The sequence below is a fragment of the Centruroides sculpturatus genome, unplaced genomic scaffold, assembly GCF_000671375.1.
Source record: "Centruroides sculpturatus isolate CEXI.00-Female unplaced genomic scaffold, Cexi_2.0 scaffold1128, whole genome shotgun sequence".
NCBI classification, from domain to species: domain Eukaryota; kingdom Metazoa; phylum Arthropoda; class Arachnida; order Scorpiones; family Buthidae; genus Centruroides; species Centruroides sculpturatus.
This window is the reverse complement of record NW_019385590.1, coordinates 177920-193871: the sequence shown is the minus strand read 5'-3', so window position 1 is coordinate 193871 and position 15952 is coordinate 177920. Positions and strand designations below refer to the sequence as shown.

Here is a 15952-nt window from a genome sequence, read left to right as displayed (position 1 = left end):
TTCGTTTTTTAAATATAATTATAAAAACAATCTTATATTTCACTTTAAAATAATAATAATAACAATAATTTAAAATATATAATTAATTTAGAAGACGAATGATAAATTCATTAAGATATAAATGAAATTTGGATACAGATTTATGAATAAAATTCAAATTTTTAATTACAGGTAACCCCCGTATAACACGGCACTTCTATAGCACGGATTCGCTCTAACACGGTTCGAGAATTGGTACCATCCCCCGTATAACACGGTACTTTTATAGCACGGATTCACTCTGACACGGTTCGAGAATTGGGTAAAACCCTCGTACAACAGGAAATGTAATAAATTTTTACATACTTAACTAATAATAGTTCACGAAAATTATTATTTTCGTGAACTATTAGTACTTAAGTATGTAAATTTTCTCTTCTCGCCTTCTGTCGATACACGTGGTCCTTCTCGAAACTTGTTTCAATGTTGCCAGATCGCGACGCTTCTGCTTCTGATGTTGCCGAATGTTTTTCCCTTATTCCATACTTGCTTTATTCTTCATAAGTGCTTAGCACCATATAAGGAAATTTATAAAGACCTTTTAACTAGAAGCAAGCAATCTAAAATTACATACATTTTGCAAAAGGTAAAGCATGGATCTGAAGATAATGCAGAAAAATGCTCAGAGAATAAGGATAACTTGCCAAAAAGAAAATGCTCTCGGTTAATTAATAGTGTTTTTAGTGATGACGAAGAAAATATTGTTTAATTTATATTAATATGTATCACTTAAAAAAATTTTAATAAAGATATTTATGAAAATATACTAGCATGTTTTTTAATTTTTGGAACATAACCCTCCTTTTCGTATTAGTTCTTTGTTTCGTATAACACGGATTCGCATAACACGGCAATTTTTTGGAACGTAACTACCGTGTTATACGGGGGTTACCTGTATTTAAAATATACTGATAAAAGTAATGCTCAAAAGTTAAAATAACGTTTTAACGTTTTTTGGAAAATTATTATATTTAAATTAATATAAAAAATTGTAAATTAAAAAACAACTTCATAAAATGTTAAAATTGCTGTTTTTTTAAATGTAATTGTTAATTTACATTGAATTATATTACATTATATTTTTTTAACTTTGACAAAATTTGTTGAACTTTCGATAACCATTTTGATGGCAATCCCATAAAATATTTTTCTTCAACATCCCACACTGCTTCACCAAAATTTCCATGTAAATTTTTTTGAAGTCTTCTCGATACTTTATCACAGATCATTTCTCCAAGAGCTACACCTTTCAGCTTTTCACAGCATTCACCACCTTCTTTTTGCCAAAGACAATTTCCCTGGTGATGATAATTAATATCTATGTGATTTTGTAAACATTTTTTCCATAATAAAGTGTCTTTCTGATCATCGAATTTCTCAGCGTAAGCGACTAACATAACAGGGTGTATCTTGTCAATATCGTGTATGGATGAATCATTGTTTCCGAAAACGTACACTCGCTCCGTTCTTTTCTCCATTTCGTTCTTTACAATCTCGAAATCATTTACATGTTCAACAAAATCATAAAATGGGTTGTATAATCTATATTTTCGAAGTTCTTTGATGGCTTCTCCCTCTGTACCACACACGACGTCCCAAAATGCACTCGATATAAATTCTGACCACAGTTTTGGGTCACTAAACTTCTTCGCTGCATTTCTTCTCATTTGAAACAGTTCTTTGTCTCTGTAAAGCTGACTGTCTTCTTTTAGTGTTTCGTCTATAAGCTGTAAAGAAAGTGAACTTTCCCAACTTCGCTTAATTTCTACTGTCTCTTCAAATGCTTTTCGGAATTCTTCGTTTTTTAAAGCTCTCATTTGTTTTCTATAAGAAAAAACATATATACTTAAATTATATAAACACTGATTAATTCGGATTATATATTTTAATGTTTCCTAAACAATTACTTTGTTTCATCCCATTGTTTATCTTGACATGCTGGACTTTTTTCCATTTTTATGTTATTCTTCCGTACTAATACTTCTGAAAGAATATGTTTAGTCAGATTTTATTTAAAAAATATATAAAATAGTTATTATATAATATACTGCAAAAATTTTCAATATAAATTGTAAGAATTTGCATTATGAGTGTTCATAAATACTAGAGTTATCAGTTACATGATCTATTATAACATTGCATATTTTTCAAATAAAATATATTAAAATGATTACCTAATTCTACCACTAAAATATCTTAACAAAAAATAAATCATTCATTTGAGAAGATTATATTATACATTATAGCAAATCAATTAATATATTAAAAACGCGTTGACATTATTAATGCTTCTGTTCCACAAAACACCAATTTCCATAGTGTATTAAACTCCTATAAGTGAGCTTCAAATTTTAATATATATCTAAAAAATGATATACAGTATACTATTTTAGTTATTTACCATTTAAAGAACTTCGGTACATAACGGAAGTTCATATACAGTCAATCGGGACCTCCTGCCCCTAAGGTTTCATATCTGGTCTTGGATTTCATCTATCTAATTCCGTTATCGAGATTAAGGAAAGACAGACAGGTCTACAATTTTTTCAAATTGCAGCCCAATGATTAACTTGAATATAATTTAATTTAATTTAACGTAAAAATAATTTTCGAAACAGTAGTAACATAAAGGTGTCTTTAGTGGCAAGTATACCTGGATGAAGCTATTGTTTGACCAGAAAATGGCGCCCTATCATCACGTGACACTCTCCCGACCAATCATAGATAAAAATTGTTGCTAAAAGCCACGGAAAAAACATATTATTACTTTTATATCTATTGAAGTCCGAATAGCTCGATGAAAAATTCTGACGCCTAAAAAAAAATGTCAACAACTTACTTGCGTTTAGAGTTAACCCTCCATTACAAATCTCTTAAGACAGCGTAGAATGTTGATAAAGCATGATAATGTGAAAAATGTATCTGTAATCTCTATCTACAATTTAGTTTCTACGGGGTGACACCACAATGAGATCTCGCACCACCTCAAAATCTTCCCAGGGCAGCCTCTGGTTCGGCCCGTGGAAAAAGTTTTCTTTCCAATCTGGCCCGGGGGCAAAAACTGTTGGCCACCCCTGACCTAGGGCTTTAGTGCAGATGTAAGACACGTTAAAGAATCTTAAGAGGATTTGCCTCCACACATGGTTTTCCCCAATGCACTGGCAGTAATCTAATATGTTTATACTCACAATAAACTTTCTATGAAGAATAGATCTCTAGGCAATAAGATTGCCATGGTGACATACAAGTTTTTAGATGGGGTGTACGAAAAAACCGGTAAATATGAAAACAAATAATTTCTGTATAGACTTAATCGCAGAATCTACGATCTCCTACGTAACAATAAAGACTCCATTGTAAGAACACCGTCTGGGGTATTTACAAAATTACCTTTTACCTTAAACTCTTCACTTAGCAATATGTTTTGTGGCTACACTCTACGTAAGCCGATATTTTATTATTTTTCATTTTTATGCTTATTATTGTCATTTTATTTCTTTTGCCTTTTTCTTATAGACCCTTTATTTTATTATATTTTATTTATTTGTAACTCCGGTTTTGATATTGTTCTAAGTTTAACTTGAATTCAATTCTTGTTTTATATTTACATTTTATATTAAAAAAGAAAGTTCAAGAATTAAATAGTAGGGGAGATCGGGGCAACTTCGGCATGCGGGGCAAGTTTGTCAAGCGCTTTTTTTAAAAAACAAATTAAAAGGAGACTTTGGTTATAGGTTAGGCAGTTGAGTTTTATTGGTGGCTTGTTGAGTGTAGTGTTTTTATTGTTCTCCAACAAGCGTAGTTGAATTATCAAGCAAATTTTCATTTTCGTTCAATTCCATATAATATTTTTTTTCCATTTATATTGAATTGGCAGGTTTTGTTATAATTCCATGATAACGAAAGTTACTTTTCCTGTTAGAAGGATGTAACTTCAACTTATTCACGTGGCCAGATCGTGGCTTGGCATTCTGTTCTCAGGGTTGTACTTAATGTTTCGAAATCATGACTAGCGGGGTAAGATCGGCAACATAAAGCCACATTAGAAGCAAAGGATAAAAATCAAACAGATGATAAATGAAAACATGTTTGCATTTGTTATTCATGTATATATGTCTTTGAACTTGCATTTCGTTGTAATAATATTAAATGGGTGTTGGATTTGTATTTCTTTGTTTTAATAGTGAATTCCAACTTATACATTGTTAATAACATAATTTTATATACGTGCCTATCTTGCCCCATTACTGTTGCCCCTATACCAGGGGCAACTTTAATAAAAATAATTAAAATAATTACAACTTTACAAAAAGAGAGAAGTTGCCGATCTTGCCCCTATACCCGGGGCAACTTCGTCAATTTCTCTCTTCTTGTAAAGTTGTAATTATTTTAATTATTTTTATTTCCAAACTGATTTTAACCAGTTCTATAGTAAGGTAACATTCCAATAGACAATATGCAAAGCTTTTTTTTCAGTTTACAGCAGTATTTATTACACAAAATTTAAGTAAATCTTAACATGCCGATCTTGCCCCGATCTCCCCTATACTAGCTGTTATCCGCGATTTCGCACGCTCGGAATTATCAAGCAAACCCTATTTATATTCACCATAGTAATTGTTATATAACATCTACCGCTGAGAATGATAAGAATTGCCCAGAATCAAACGAACTATTTTTAATTTGATCAATTTTCTGGAACGTTTACAATCGTTCTACAATCGAACCAACATGCAATAACAAATTCGAATTTAAAACGGTTCTAACATTTTCAAAATCGAAATAGATAAAAATATTTATAACAATGTCTGAAATGTTATCAATTTAATACACCTAAGTACTCAATGAAGACTAAACGTAGTTGAAAACAAAAAATCGCATCTAAAATAGTACAGTAGAAGCCGTTCTTCCCGTTAAGCCTTCATCCTCTCTCTCTCCCCTCCGCGGGGGAATTTCGAAAAATCCCTTCTTAGTGTGCGTTTTCATGACGATTTCTAACTGTGTACCAAATTTCTGCTCTTTAGGTTCAGCGGTTTGCTCTGGGCGATGATGAATCAATTACTCAGTCAGTCAGTTAGAACAAGTAATTTTATATATTCAGATAATTAACTAATTAAGAAAATTATGAAGTATTAATTCTTCCGTTATTAAAAAACGTACTTTATTTACACTTTGAAAGAATTTTAATTTATTAATTTAATAATATCTTACAGCAAGAGCGCATAAAATAAAACTATTAAATTTATTTTCTAATAAAACAATAAAGTATTATAAATACTGTATATCAAAATGTTAATAATGAGTATTTTTATTGAATATCCATTTAAAAATTTTAATGAAGAACTTTTCCGAATATTTCTCTATTCTGTAAACATATCAAATTCTTTTCTTTCTTTAACTTTTCCTGGAAAATACGTAGTAATTAGGCCCTATATTTCGTAGAGTTTTCTGCTTGAGCTTCGTAAGAAAACATAAATATGTTGATATACTTCTAAGGTTCTGTCTAAAGCAGTTTAAAACACATAGGTTTCGGAGAGAACGTACATGTTCAACGTCATAACAGACAAAAACGGTGTGTAAAAATGTGTAGAAATGGGTTTTATCATTGATTTTATTTCTTGTCTATTTAAAAATTTTATATAAGCTTTTAAGATACATCACACGGTCCTCTTCTCAGGTTTTAAGGCACATACTTGTATAGTCTATCTTTTATAAACAAAGTTTTTTATTCAAAATTCATTTGTATCTTACCTCTAAAAATCTAGGCCTATAATAAAATTTTATAGTTGATTCTCATATCTTTTTAATTATAAAACCATTAAAATAACAGTTTTATTATTGACAAACTTCAAGAATAAAATATAGGAATCAATTCTAATATTGTTAAAGAATTAGGCTATATTAGTATGTATTCAATAAATTACTCTTTAAATGAATATAAATTTGTAATATTTTTTGATTAAACAAACTTGAATAATTTTATTTTAGTTATTATATAGGCCTAGTAATTATATTAAAGTATAATCTATATGAATTAACTATCATTTAATATTTAATATGAATTATCTTTTTCTAAAAGACAAATATTTAATTTAATACTGTATTTGACAAAAATTAAATATTAAAACATCTTTTAAAATTTTAATATATGATTATAAATTATGACTATAAATAAACTAAAATAAAATACAGTATATATAGTTTTTAATATAATTAAATTAATAATAATAATGATAAGGATTTTAAATAATATACATAAAAATTTTTTTTAATTATGAGTTCTAAATCTACATTTGCATTTGTAAAATATAATTAATAAATTAATAACTTCATTGTAATTTGTTGACAATTTATTAATTTTTACTACTTAATTCTGTTAAAATAATATTTAAAACTTGAAAATAATGCATTACCTGGATAGTAGATATAGTAAAAATATTCACTGTGAATGTATTCCATATTAATTCGCTTAAGATTATATAGGAATCAAAAGGGAAAATTTAGATAACTGAGTACACTACCGAAACACCAAAAGAATGTTTTAAGTTCTAAAACAGAAAACTTCTCTTTATAATAAGTTTACATTTTCTGTTTCGATTTCAGGAGAATTTTAATTATTCATTAAACATTGTTTTTATTTTCAGTTTAGAAAATTACATACATACAAAACCAAATTGATACAGTGTTTAACTTATTCAATTATTACTCTTAGTAAGTTATAATTTATCTCATACTATTAGTATATTAATTAATGTGGCCGAATCACAACTATAAAAATATATTTTTTTTTTATACGTGTGTAATTCGGAAACATTAATTATTATCAATGGACGTCTTAATTCATATGTGGGATTTTCTACAATACGAACCCACTTCTATGAAATGCTCCCACTTATCCTGACTTATAGTGAAATTTTAAACTAGGAAACAGTAAATCGTTCTAATTTTAATATAATTGGAGGCTTCCTTCATATACACATCCAGTACACAGTATTTCTAGATTATAATTAACATATATTCTTAGAAATAGGCATTAACTTCCTTATAAATATATTTTTACTTAAAATTAAAATTGCCTACTTTAAATTTAATAATTCATAATTCTTTTATTAGAAAAATTAGAAATTACTCTAAAAATTATCGTATTTATAATAAAGTTTTTTAATTATACAGTATATTAATTCTGTCTCTAATATACACGAATTTATAGTTTAACTTTCATTATACAGTATTAAATACACATGATTCTTAGTCATAAGTTTATGCTAACTTCGAGAAACATTTCTTGGAAATGCAGACTAATAACCGAAAATCATTCATTATTAATATAATTAAACTTGCCATTAATGAAATTATAAAACGATGTCAACCAATTAAACGTTTTTTTTTTTAATTTTAGGAAATTTAATTTGCATAAACGAAAGAAAATTTACGAAAATTTAATTTCTATTTATCGTAACATATTTTTATAACAGATTGTAAATCGTATCATTAAGGTGAAACAAAACAATATTTTATATCGTGTAATTGTTTAATAAATATAGATATAAATCTCACTTTTATTTATTCATTTACAAATGACCGAGAATATGGTGCTTTGAATAAAGATTTATTTTTTATACCGCTTTTCTTCACCGCAATTAACAAAAATAAAAAAATCCAACAATGAGTTGAGTAACTTTCTCGAAACATTTAAAACTGCGTGTGTGGCGCCATCTCTTATGATACTTTATTATTAAAAACATTTTATATTTTGAATTATTATAAAAAGGAATAAAAATTTTGAGGGTAGAAATGAGTTTTATAGAAAATTGTAAATGTTAATAACGAGTAAAATCATCATTAAGTCTGACCCTACTTGAGATATGACAAACGATCTCCTTTATCTTCCGATCCTCTTGACCTTTAACCATCAAAGTATGGATTTTGGAAATTTTGATAAATCAAAACAAAAACATCTGAGATGTAAAAAAATTTGCCAAATAAAAATTTATAACAATTTCGACGACGGTCAAACTTTTTAGGAGTTTTCCTTTGGTAAAGGAAAGGTTGGAGCTTCGAAGCTGTAACCACAAGATTTTTACCTATACTATTCTTTTCTACATTTTGTTTCAAAGTGTGAAGCTTATCTGTACCAAAGATAAACTACTATTTCAGTTTAACGCCGTAAAACTGAAATAGTTCTATGGGAAACCCTTGTGAACTTTGACCTATTTACCCGGAAGTTTGGCCAGCACCATACTGATAACGAGAAAGGCTTAAGTTTAAAATTTGAGCTTTCTAGACCCAGTAGTTTTTTTTTTCTTTTTCTTCATCCGGCACTGCAGATAGTGCCGGATAAAGAAAAAGAAGAAAATGAAAATACAGCTTTTTAAGCGATTTTTGCACTTTTGGATTATTTATATTTCGGCAACCGCTCTATAGAAAATCTTAAAATTTTGTACGTTATTTAAGAAAATAATTGCCTTTCGAACGAGTTATTCGGAATTACTTTAACGTTTGTGGGACGGGGAAATAGACCCCCAAAATCGGCAACTCTGATTCCTTGTATATGTTAGTCAAAACCCGTTTTTAGTTAGAACGCGTTTTAACTAGTTAAAACTAGTTTATACTGAATGTCTTTGTTAAAACCCGTTTTGTCTAGTTAAAACTAGTTTATACTGAATGTCTTTGTTAAAACCCGTTTTGTCTAGTTAAAACTAGTTTTAACTCAAATTCATTTTTGACTACAGTAAATTCTAGTTTTAACTAGACAAAACCGGTTTTGTCTAGTTAATTTACTGCTGTACATGTTTTGACTTTAGATGAAACTAGTTTTAACTTTTAACATTAGTTAAAACTAATTTTAGCTACATAAATATGTTTGGGGGAAATAAAATTATGTAGGCCTATAGTGATTCGGTGGAAGATGCCTAACATTTTGCTTATGAAGAAAATTACAGCGCTCCTAAGACAGAGCGCTCCTAAGCAGAGGGCTCCTAAACTCAAATAGTTTAGGAGCCCTCTAATGAAAATATCATATTCTGGAGTATGTCTTTCAAATAAAAGTTTGGAGTTTATTTTAAAAAATTCTATACTGTGTATTGCAATGACGACTTTTTCACTGTCTGGCATTTTAAGCATCTCGCCCCAAGTATCTGGGTGAGATGCCAAATGCCATTAGAGTAAGATAGCAAATATAATTGCTTAAAATTAATTTTTGAATTTCTTAACCAAATTTAATTTATTGCATATGTAGTACAAAGTATAACAGCACAGTATAAGTATTGTTAAGTTTCCGCCCGTTCTAACGTGTTCTATAGCTAGCTGAAAGCTTTTTTCAGTCCAAAAACTTTTTTGAGAAGTCCTTATATAATTTCTATGCATATCCTGCAATAAAACGAGAAAACAAAAGTTTATTAAAAATAGGCATATTGGAAATCAATTAACAAAAAATAGGCACGTTACCCCAAGAAAAATGTGGCATATTTTCCATTTGTTGGGGTAAGATGCCTAGTAGAGTCACGTGCTCCAGCATGTCCGATCGGGATCGGCGGTAGCTGACAATGGAAACTTTAGAACCTTAACTACATCACACATTAATTGTTTTTAGCAATTTTTAATAAATTCCATTTTAACTTTTAGTTTAAAATTATTCTAGAAACATTTCACAACAAAAACTTCGTTCTTATCTAGCTTTTATTCTTCTCGGATGTAGAAAATGAAGTAACGGTAGCCAACTACAGCTTTCCGCACTCAATATTGGCCCAACGATTCATCATACAAATACATGACAATATGTGACGTCACCGTTTGAAAATATCAAAAATTAGGCATCTTCCCCCGCTTACCATCTTACCCCGAATCACTCTATGCGTTGCAGTCAAACCAGTTTTTAGTTAGGATGCGTTTTAACTAGTTAAAACTAGTTTATACTGGATGTCTTTGTTAAAACCCGTTTTGTCTAGTTAAAACTAGAATTTACTGCTAGTCAAAAATGAATTTGAGTTAAAACTAGTTTCAACTAGACAAAACGGGTTTTAACAAAGACATTTAGTATAAACTAGTTTCAACTAGACAAAACGGGTTTTAACAAAGACATTCAGTATAAACTAGTTTCAACTAGTTAAAACGCGTTCTAACTAAAAACGGGTTTTGACTGTAACATATATATAGTCAATCAGTAACTTTTTTATTTGGTGGGGAGTTACTGCCGTAATTCTAGATTGAATAGATTTCACTGTTATAAAAATTATTTAAATCTTTCAGAGAGTTATATACATTAATACTTTTACAATAAATTTGATATTTGAATATAAAATATTAAACAACAGAAAATGCAAATAGTAATTGATTGTTACTAATAGTCAAAATATAATCAGTAATAATAAGTTATACACAATTATAAAAATATTATTTTTTGGTGACAATTATATTTACGTAAAGTAAAACAGTACAGATCAGAAAATCGTAGAATTTATTACAATAAAACTCTAACTCAAAGCTCCAAGGGGCAGTGCAGGTACAAAACTTCGAGTTACAGACGTTTGAGTTAGAGAAGTTTTACTGTATTTAAATGATCATTTGTATTTCTTGGAAACTTGTATTAATTCATGACACATTCTTAGTCTGGCCTGAATTAGACCATTTTAAGTACTGTAAATGTTTGCAAAGACGTGACGATTAATTCTTTTCAGTCGATCTACAGGTTTAATTTAAAAAGGAGGAAAAGAAAACGTCTTATTGTTACATTGGAAGTGATAAGGAATTTGTCGATTGTGCTTTGAAGATTTTAAAATCGTAATGTAAAAAAGATTATCACGATAAATGGTGAAACGTTCAAAAACGGCTTTAGATATTATTCCTAATCTGGATGAAGGAAGCGTTATTGTACTTAATAATCCTCCATATCCTTCTGTTAAATTAGAAAAAAATTCCAAACATCAATCGGAAAAAGAAAGAAATGATCAAAAATAAGGATACACAAATGTTAAAATCGGAGCTCTTGAATATTGTAAAAAGCCATGAAGTCGCTTTGTCTAAGGAGTTTATCAGTATTGTGGCTGCATCTTATTGTAGCAATATTAATCTAATAAAATAAAAATGGCTTAAGCGAAAAACTATGTTGCAAGCAAAAATATAACATTCAGGGAAACAGTAATCTGATGTCCAAACTTTATTTATCGAATAGCTTCCTCCCTTAAACAAAAAATATTGCAAAAGTGTATTGCACGTATACAATAGAAAGAATAATGTGGCAATTAAACGTAATAAACAATGGATAGATATGTAATTTCAAATCTATCTATAGTTATGGAGGAAAGTAAGGTTAGGCGGAAGCACGAAAAGAGCAAGGAAAGGGGAAAGACAATGGGAAAAAAAGATAAATTCTTCGACTTTTCTAAAATAGACGAGCAATTATATATTGCGACATCGTCACAATGCCGGACTGCAATTTTTAATCATACTTTTAATTTATTTAATTTAAAACATATGCTTTTCACCTCAAAGTAGTAGTTGCTTGCCACTGTACTGTACATCATACGTTTCCTTTAACAATAGAGTGATATCTAACACCTTTCCGAAAAAAAATTTTAAAATCAAATAACATAACTTCTGATTTGCATCAAAAGTTGTGTCGGGATAATTCGTCTGGACGTACGATTTCCCGCGCTTTTCCTGTTTTCAAACGACCAACGGACGTCATCATGGAGACACGGATCTGGAGATGTTAGTAGTTTTGAAACTCGACCACGGATTGGCTAGAAAACATCGTACGACCAGCTGACGTCCGATAGCGCTTAGTAGCGCTACCGGACGTCCGCTAGTCCGCTGGTAAGCGCTGATTGGTGGAATTACATTTGTCTCAATCCGTATAAAAGGATTGAGATTTGGCGGGAAGTTCAGTTCGCTTAAGACATATCTAAGTTTGTTAAGCTTCTCCTAAGCTTGCCTAGAAGGTTGGTTTCGTCTCGCTCTGCGATAACCAACGTCTGAAGGAATCGTCGCAAGGAGTCCTTTTCGACGGACCTGTTGTGGTTTAATTGACATTCGAACTTTGCTATAACTGGATTATTGTAATTGTTTTATTTTTGTAAGTTCATAACCGTATGTAAGTTTTAATCGTTAATATAAACGTTTGTGAATTGTGAACTAAGTGGTTTGTGAACTTGATTAGTTGGTTTATAGTTAATCGGGACTTCCTGTTCCAAGGTTTCCATATCTGGTGTGAGATCCCCGATTTTTACGTAGTTGTCGGAAAAAAATTTGTAAACAACTCCGATGGAAAAAACCCGCTCTTAGTGAGAATAATATCGGAGGTCACCGTTTGTTTTCACAATTAGGTAGGAAAGTTGACACTTGGTTGATCGGAATGCACCGTTAGTGTCAACAGAAGTCGATCACGTGACTCCTTTCCCACGTAGACAGTATAGAAGCTCGAGCCCCCGGAAGCTCAGGGCGATCCAAAGGAAGTTATAGTTGTTAATGTGTGCATCTTATCTCCATACACCGGACTCAGCGACCGAAAGAACATCGCCATACGACAGTCCACAACTTCGAACTTCCATCGCCAATCTGCAGTTCCTGTGCCGACTACGATTCCTGTGGTCCATTCAACGCACGCATATCATTCATATCTTCATAGAGGTATTAGAGAGGTTGAGGCGCACGTTTTAAACGTGTAAACGTGTACATGTGACGTTCGGCGCCGCTTTCCCGTAAGCCTAAAAGTTTGACAATGGTGTTTGGATAGTCGGTGGAATCACGCTCGACATTCCAAACATCATCGTCAAACTTTTAGGCTTACGGGAAAGCGGCGCCGAACGTCACACGTTTACACGTTTAAAACGTGCGCCTCAACCTCTCTATTTGTATTTTAGAGCTTTGTGAACTCTATCTCAGAATAGCCGTTAAAGCTGTTAAGAGCGGGTCTTTGTATAGTTAATTCCTATTTAACCGCATTTCATCTTAATATTATTATCGCCTCATGTAACCTAGCTTGATTATTCAATAAATGCTTTGCTATTTTGTTAAACCTGTCTATCGTTGTATCTGCCGACTTACCGACGCACTCCCCACTCGATTTGCCCTCCTAAGCCATCCGACAATCCGAGTCCAGGTTTGAACAACGTGTGCAGCGTAAGTGGTTATTAGAGATCACCCCAGTGGCCCTCTGCTAGTCTCTCACACTGGTCTCGATTTGCATCTATCTACCTCCGTTCTCGATATTAAGGAAATACAGACAGACGATCGACAGTGGGAATTTATACAATTGTTTCAAATTGCAGCACAATTATTAAATTCTTCAAAAAGTGTTCTACTCCTGGTGTACTTCCCTGGTAAAAGTTTATTGTCTCGTTCAATACGAGAGTGAAAAGACACTCATTGCGATTTGATAAACAATTTCCAAACAAATGCCCCTATTGTATGCCCAAGTGTCGGCATTGTAAATACAATAACAGGAAGTATGTTATTGTATTTACTAAGTTCCTAATTAATAACTTTTGCTTATCAAATTTTATTTCACATTCGAAAACAGATTGAATATAAATTTTATAAAGAATCCATAATAAGTTAGTAATATAATCAGAGTATCCGGCGCAGCTTTCTCCATAAAAAGTCTGAATGCAATACTGTGTGTTTAGTCTTTAGTTGTGGAAGTATCACCTAAAATTGAATTATTTATTGCGATAAATAAAAATAAAATTTATTTAAAATGTAAAAGATGAAAGGATGGAAAATAAAACATTTATAAATAAACAGAAAAATCATTTCATTCATCGCATTGCTGCGAAGGACGTTGTAGATGGAGTTTTAAAAATATTTTTATTAACAAATTTTATGCGTTTAATTGAATCTATTATTATATTCTTTGAAAGAACATTCATTAAAATAACAATTACTAATTACTTGGTAAATATTTATAAAGGATATTTATCGAATATTTTGTAATTAAATTTCTAAAATGATGACAATATTATTTATCTCTGTATTTAACTTATCTTTATGATATAACTAGTATACATTTTCTAACAGTAGAAAGATAATTAAAACATATATTATACAATAGTTTCATTTATAAATGTAAAATTATATTAAAAAATTATAACAGATTTATAGTAACATTAAAAATTTTTAGTTCCCTGTATACGATTAGAAATAAATTAATATCAAACTATCAATAAGGAAACTAAAATACTAGTTTCCTTGTTCATAATTTAACACTAAGTAAAAAAGTAAAATAATGCATAGAAGAAAGTTTTACCTGATTCATTTTCTATACTGGTATAATTAATTCCTATAGAAAGGCATGATATAAAAACAAGTAGACTTATAGCCATTGTTTTGACTAAAAACATGACGACTTGTTAAGCTTTACAGTTAAAAGAACTTCGCTGTTACAAACAATATCATTTTCTCTTATCCCGATGACGTTATTACTAAAGATTATTCATTATCATTTATCAGCTGACTGATTCGTTATCGATTATTCATTTTTTGTTAATTACGTTGTTTTCTAGCCGAAAGCTTTGAAAAAATGTTTTGTATATACATATATTTTAAATAAATATAATAATAAAATAAGCATCTCTCATCTGTCAAATAAAAATCCTAAGTATGATCATTCTTTTAAAAATATATGTTATAAATAAAGAGAAGCTTATAAATATATCCTCCATATAAAACATTAAAAATATTAAACTATCTTTTGTATTTTATAAAAATTTTATATTATAAAACGATAATTTTCGTTATAAATCAAGTAAATAATAACCAGCGATTATTTATTGTGACGTAGTCACAATGCTGGGTTGCAATTTTTTATCATATTTTTAATTTATTTTATTTAAAATATATGCTGTCCACCTCAAATTAGTAATGACTTGCTCATACTTTTCCTTTACCAATAGAGTCGTGTCGATCATCTATTTTCTGCTTTCAGGGGAAAAGTATTGAATAGAAATAACGTGACTTTCAGTAAAAACCGAAAGTTTGTAGCCTATATAGTCAATTGGGGTCTTCTATGGTTTCCATATCTGGTCTTAGATTTCATATATCTAACTCCGTTCATGAGATTAAGGAAAGACAACGGACAGTCGACAGTGAAAATTTATAAGTCTACGATTTCTTTTTTCAAATTGTAGCACAATCTATTAATATATCACTTTATAATATATAATTATATTACCATATTATTGAATTATTGTTTTTATTTAAATTATAATTATTATTATCTATTTTTGAATATTAAATAAAAAGATCTGTAAAAAAATCCAGCAATGAGTTGCTTAACTTTTCCGGGTGTTATGAGATTTTACTGAAAAAATCTGTTTACATTATTATTATAAAATAGAAAAACGCTTCAAATTTTATTTTCCTTTGTCTCGTCTTTCTGTGAAATTTGACACTGATGAGTCATTGTTTAGACAGCTGGATGACCTTGAGAACAGCTGGAGTCGGATTTCCCGGGGCATTCTCATAGACGTCTCAGGAGGACAAGGGTTTAAAGTAGGGTGAATACTAGCTGGCCTTATATTTTTAAATATTTTTAAAAAATTAAAATTTTAATTGCGATTTCCGACCCCCCTAATTAATTAAATTTATATAAAATTAATTATATTAATTTAAAAAATTTAAAAACTATTGGAGGTCGTTTTTGACATCAGAAAGCAGCTTTAAATAACTTTACCGAAGGAAAATCGGTGCACTGTGACCAAAAATCACTAGTATTTTTTGTCTTTAATAATAATGAGTTTATTTAAGCCAAAAATAACTTTTTCTTTGTCTTACATAATGACTTGTAACTTTTATTTAATTTACAGTATTCATCCAATAGATTTCTAGTTTTGTTTTTACGAAACATTCATAGTACTTGGTTCTTTGTTTTCTTTAAACATAGGCACTGAGGATCAAACCATTGTTTTTCAAATGG

At 30.0% G+C, this 15952-nt stretch overlaps 1 protein-coding gene across 1 annotated transcript; it reads right to left on the bottom strand.

Moving 5' to 3' along the window:
• Positions 1-1071: 1071 nt before the first annotated feature.
• On the bottom strand, positions 1072-14447 carry LOC111640390. The gene is made up of 3 exons (XM_023386401.1): positions 14285-14447; positions 1947-2022; positions 1072-1863 (listed from the first exon to the last, which is right to left on the bottom strand). The coding sequence occupies exons 1-3, from the start codon at positions 14376-14378 to the stop codon at positions 1104-1106; spliced, it is 930 nt and encodes a 309-aa protein (XP_023242169.1). The 5' UTR covers positions 14379-14447; the 3' UTR covers positions 1072-1103.
• Between the last annotated feature and the right edge of the window lie 1505 nt (positions 14448-15952).

What these genes read in the sequence shown, in the direction of transcription:
- LOC111640390 (XM_023386401.1), bottom strand. Translation starts at nt 14,378, where the DNA reads ATGTTTTTAGTCAAAACAATGGCTATAAGTCTACTTGTTTTTATATCA. An exon ending in CAGTATAGAAAATGAATCAG is followed by an intron (nt 2,023 to 14,284) that starts GTAAAACTTTCT and finishes ATATTCTTTCAG; the next exon opens with AAGTATTAGTACGGAAGAAT. An exon ending in AAACAATGGGATGAAACAAA is followed by an intron (nt 1,864 to 1,946) that starts GTAATTGTTTAG and finishes TTTTTCTTATAG; the next exon opens with AAAACAAATGAGAGCTTTAA.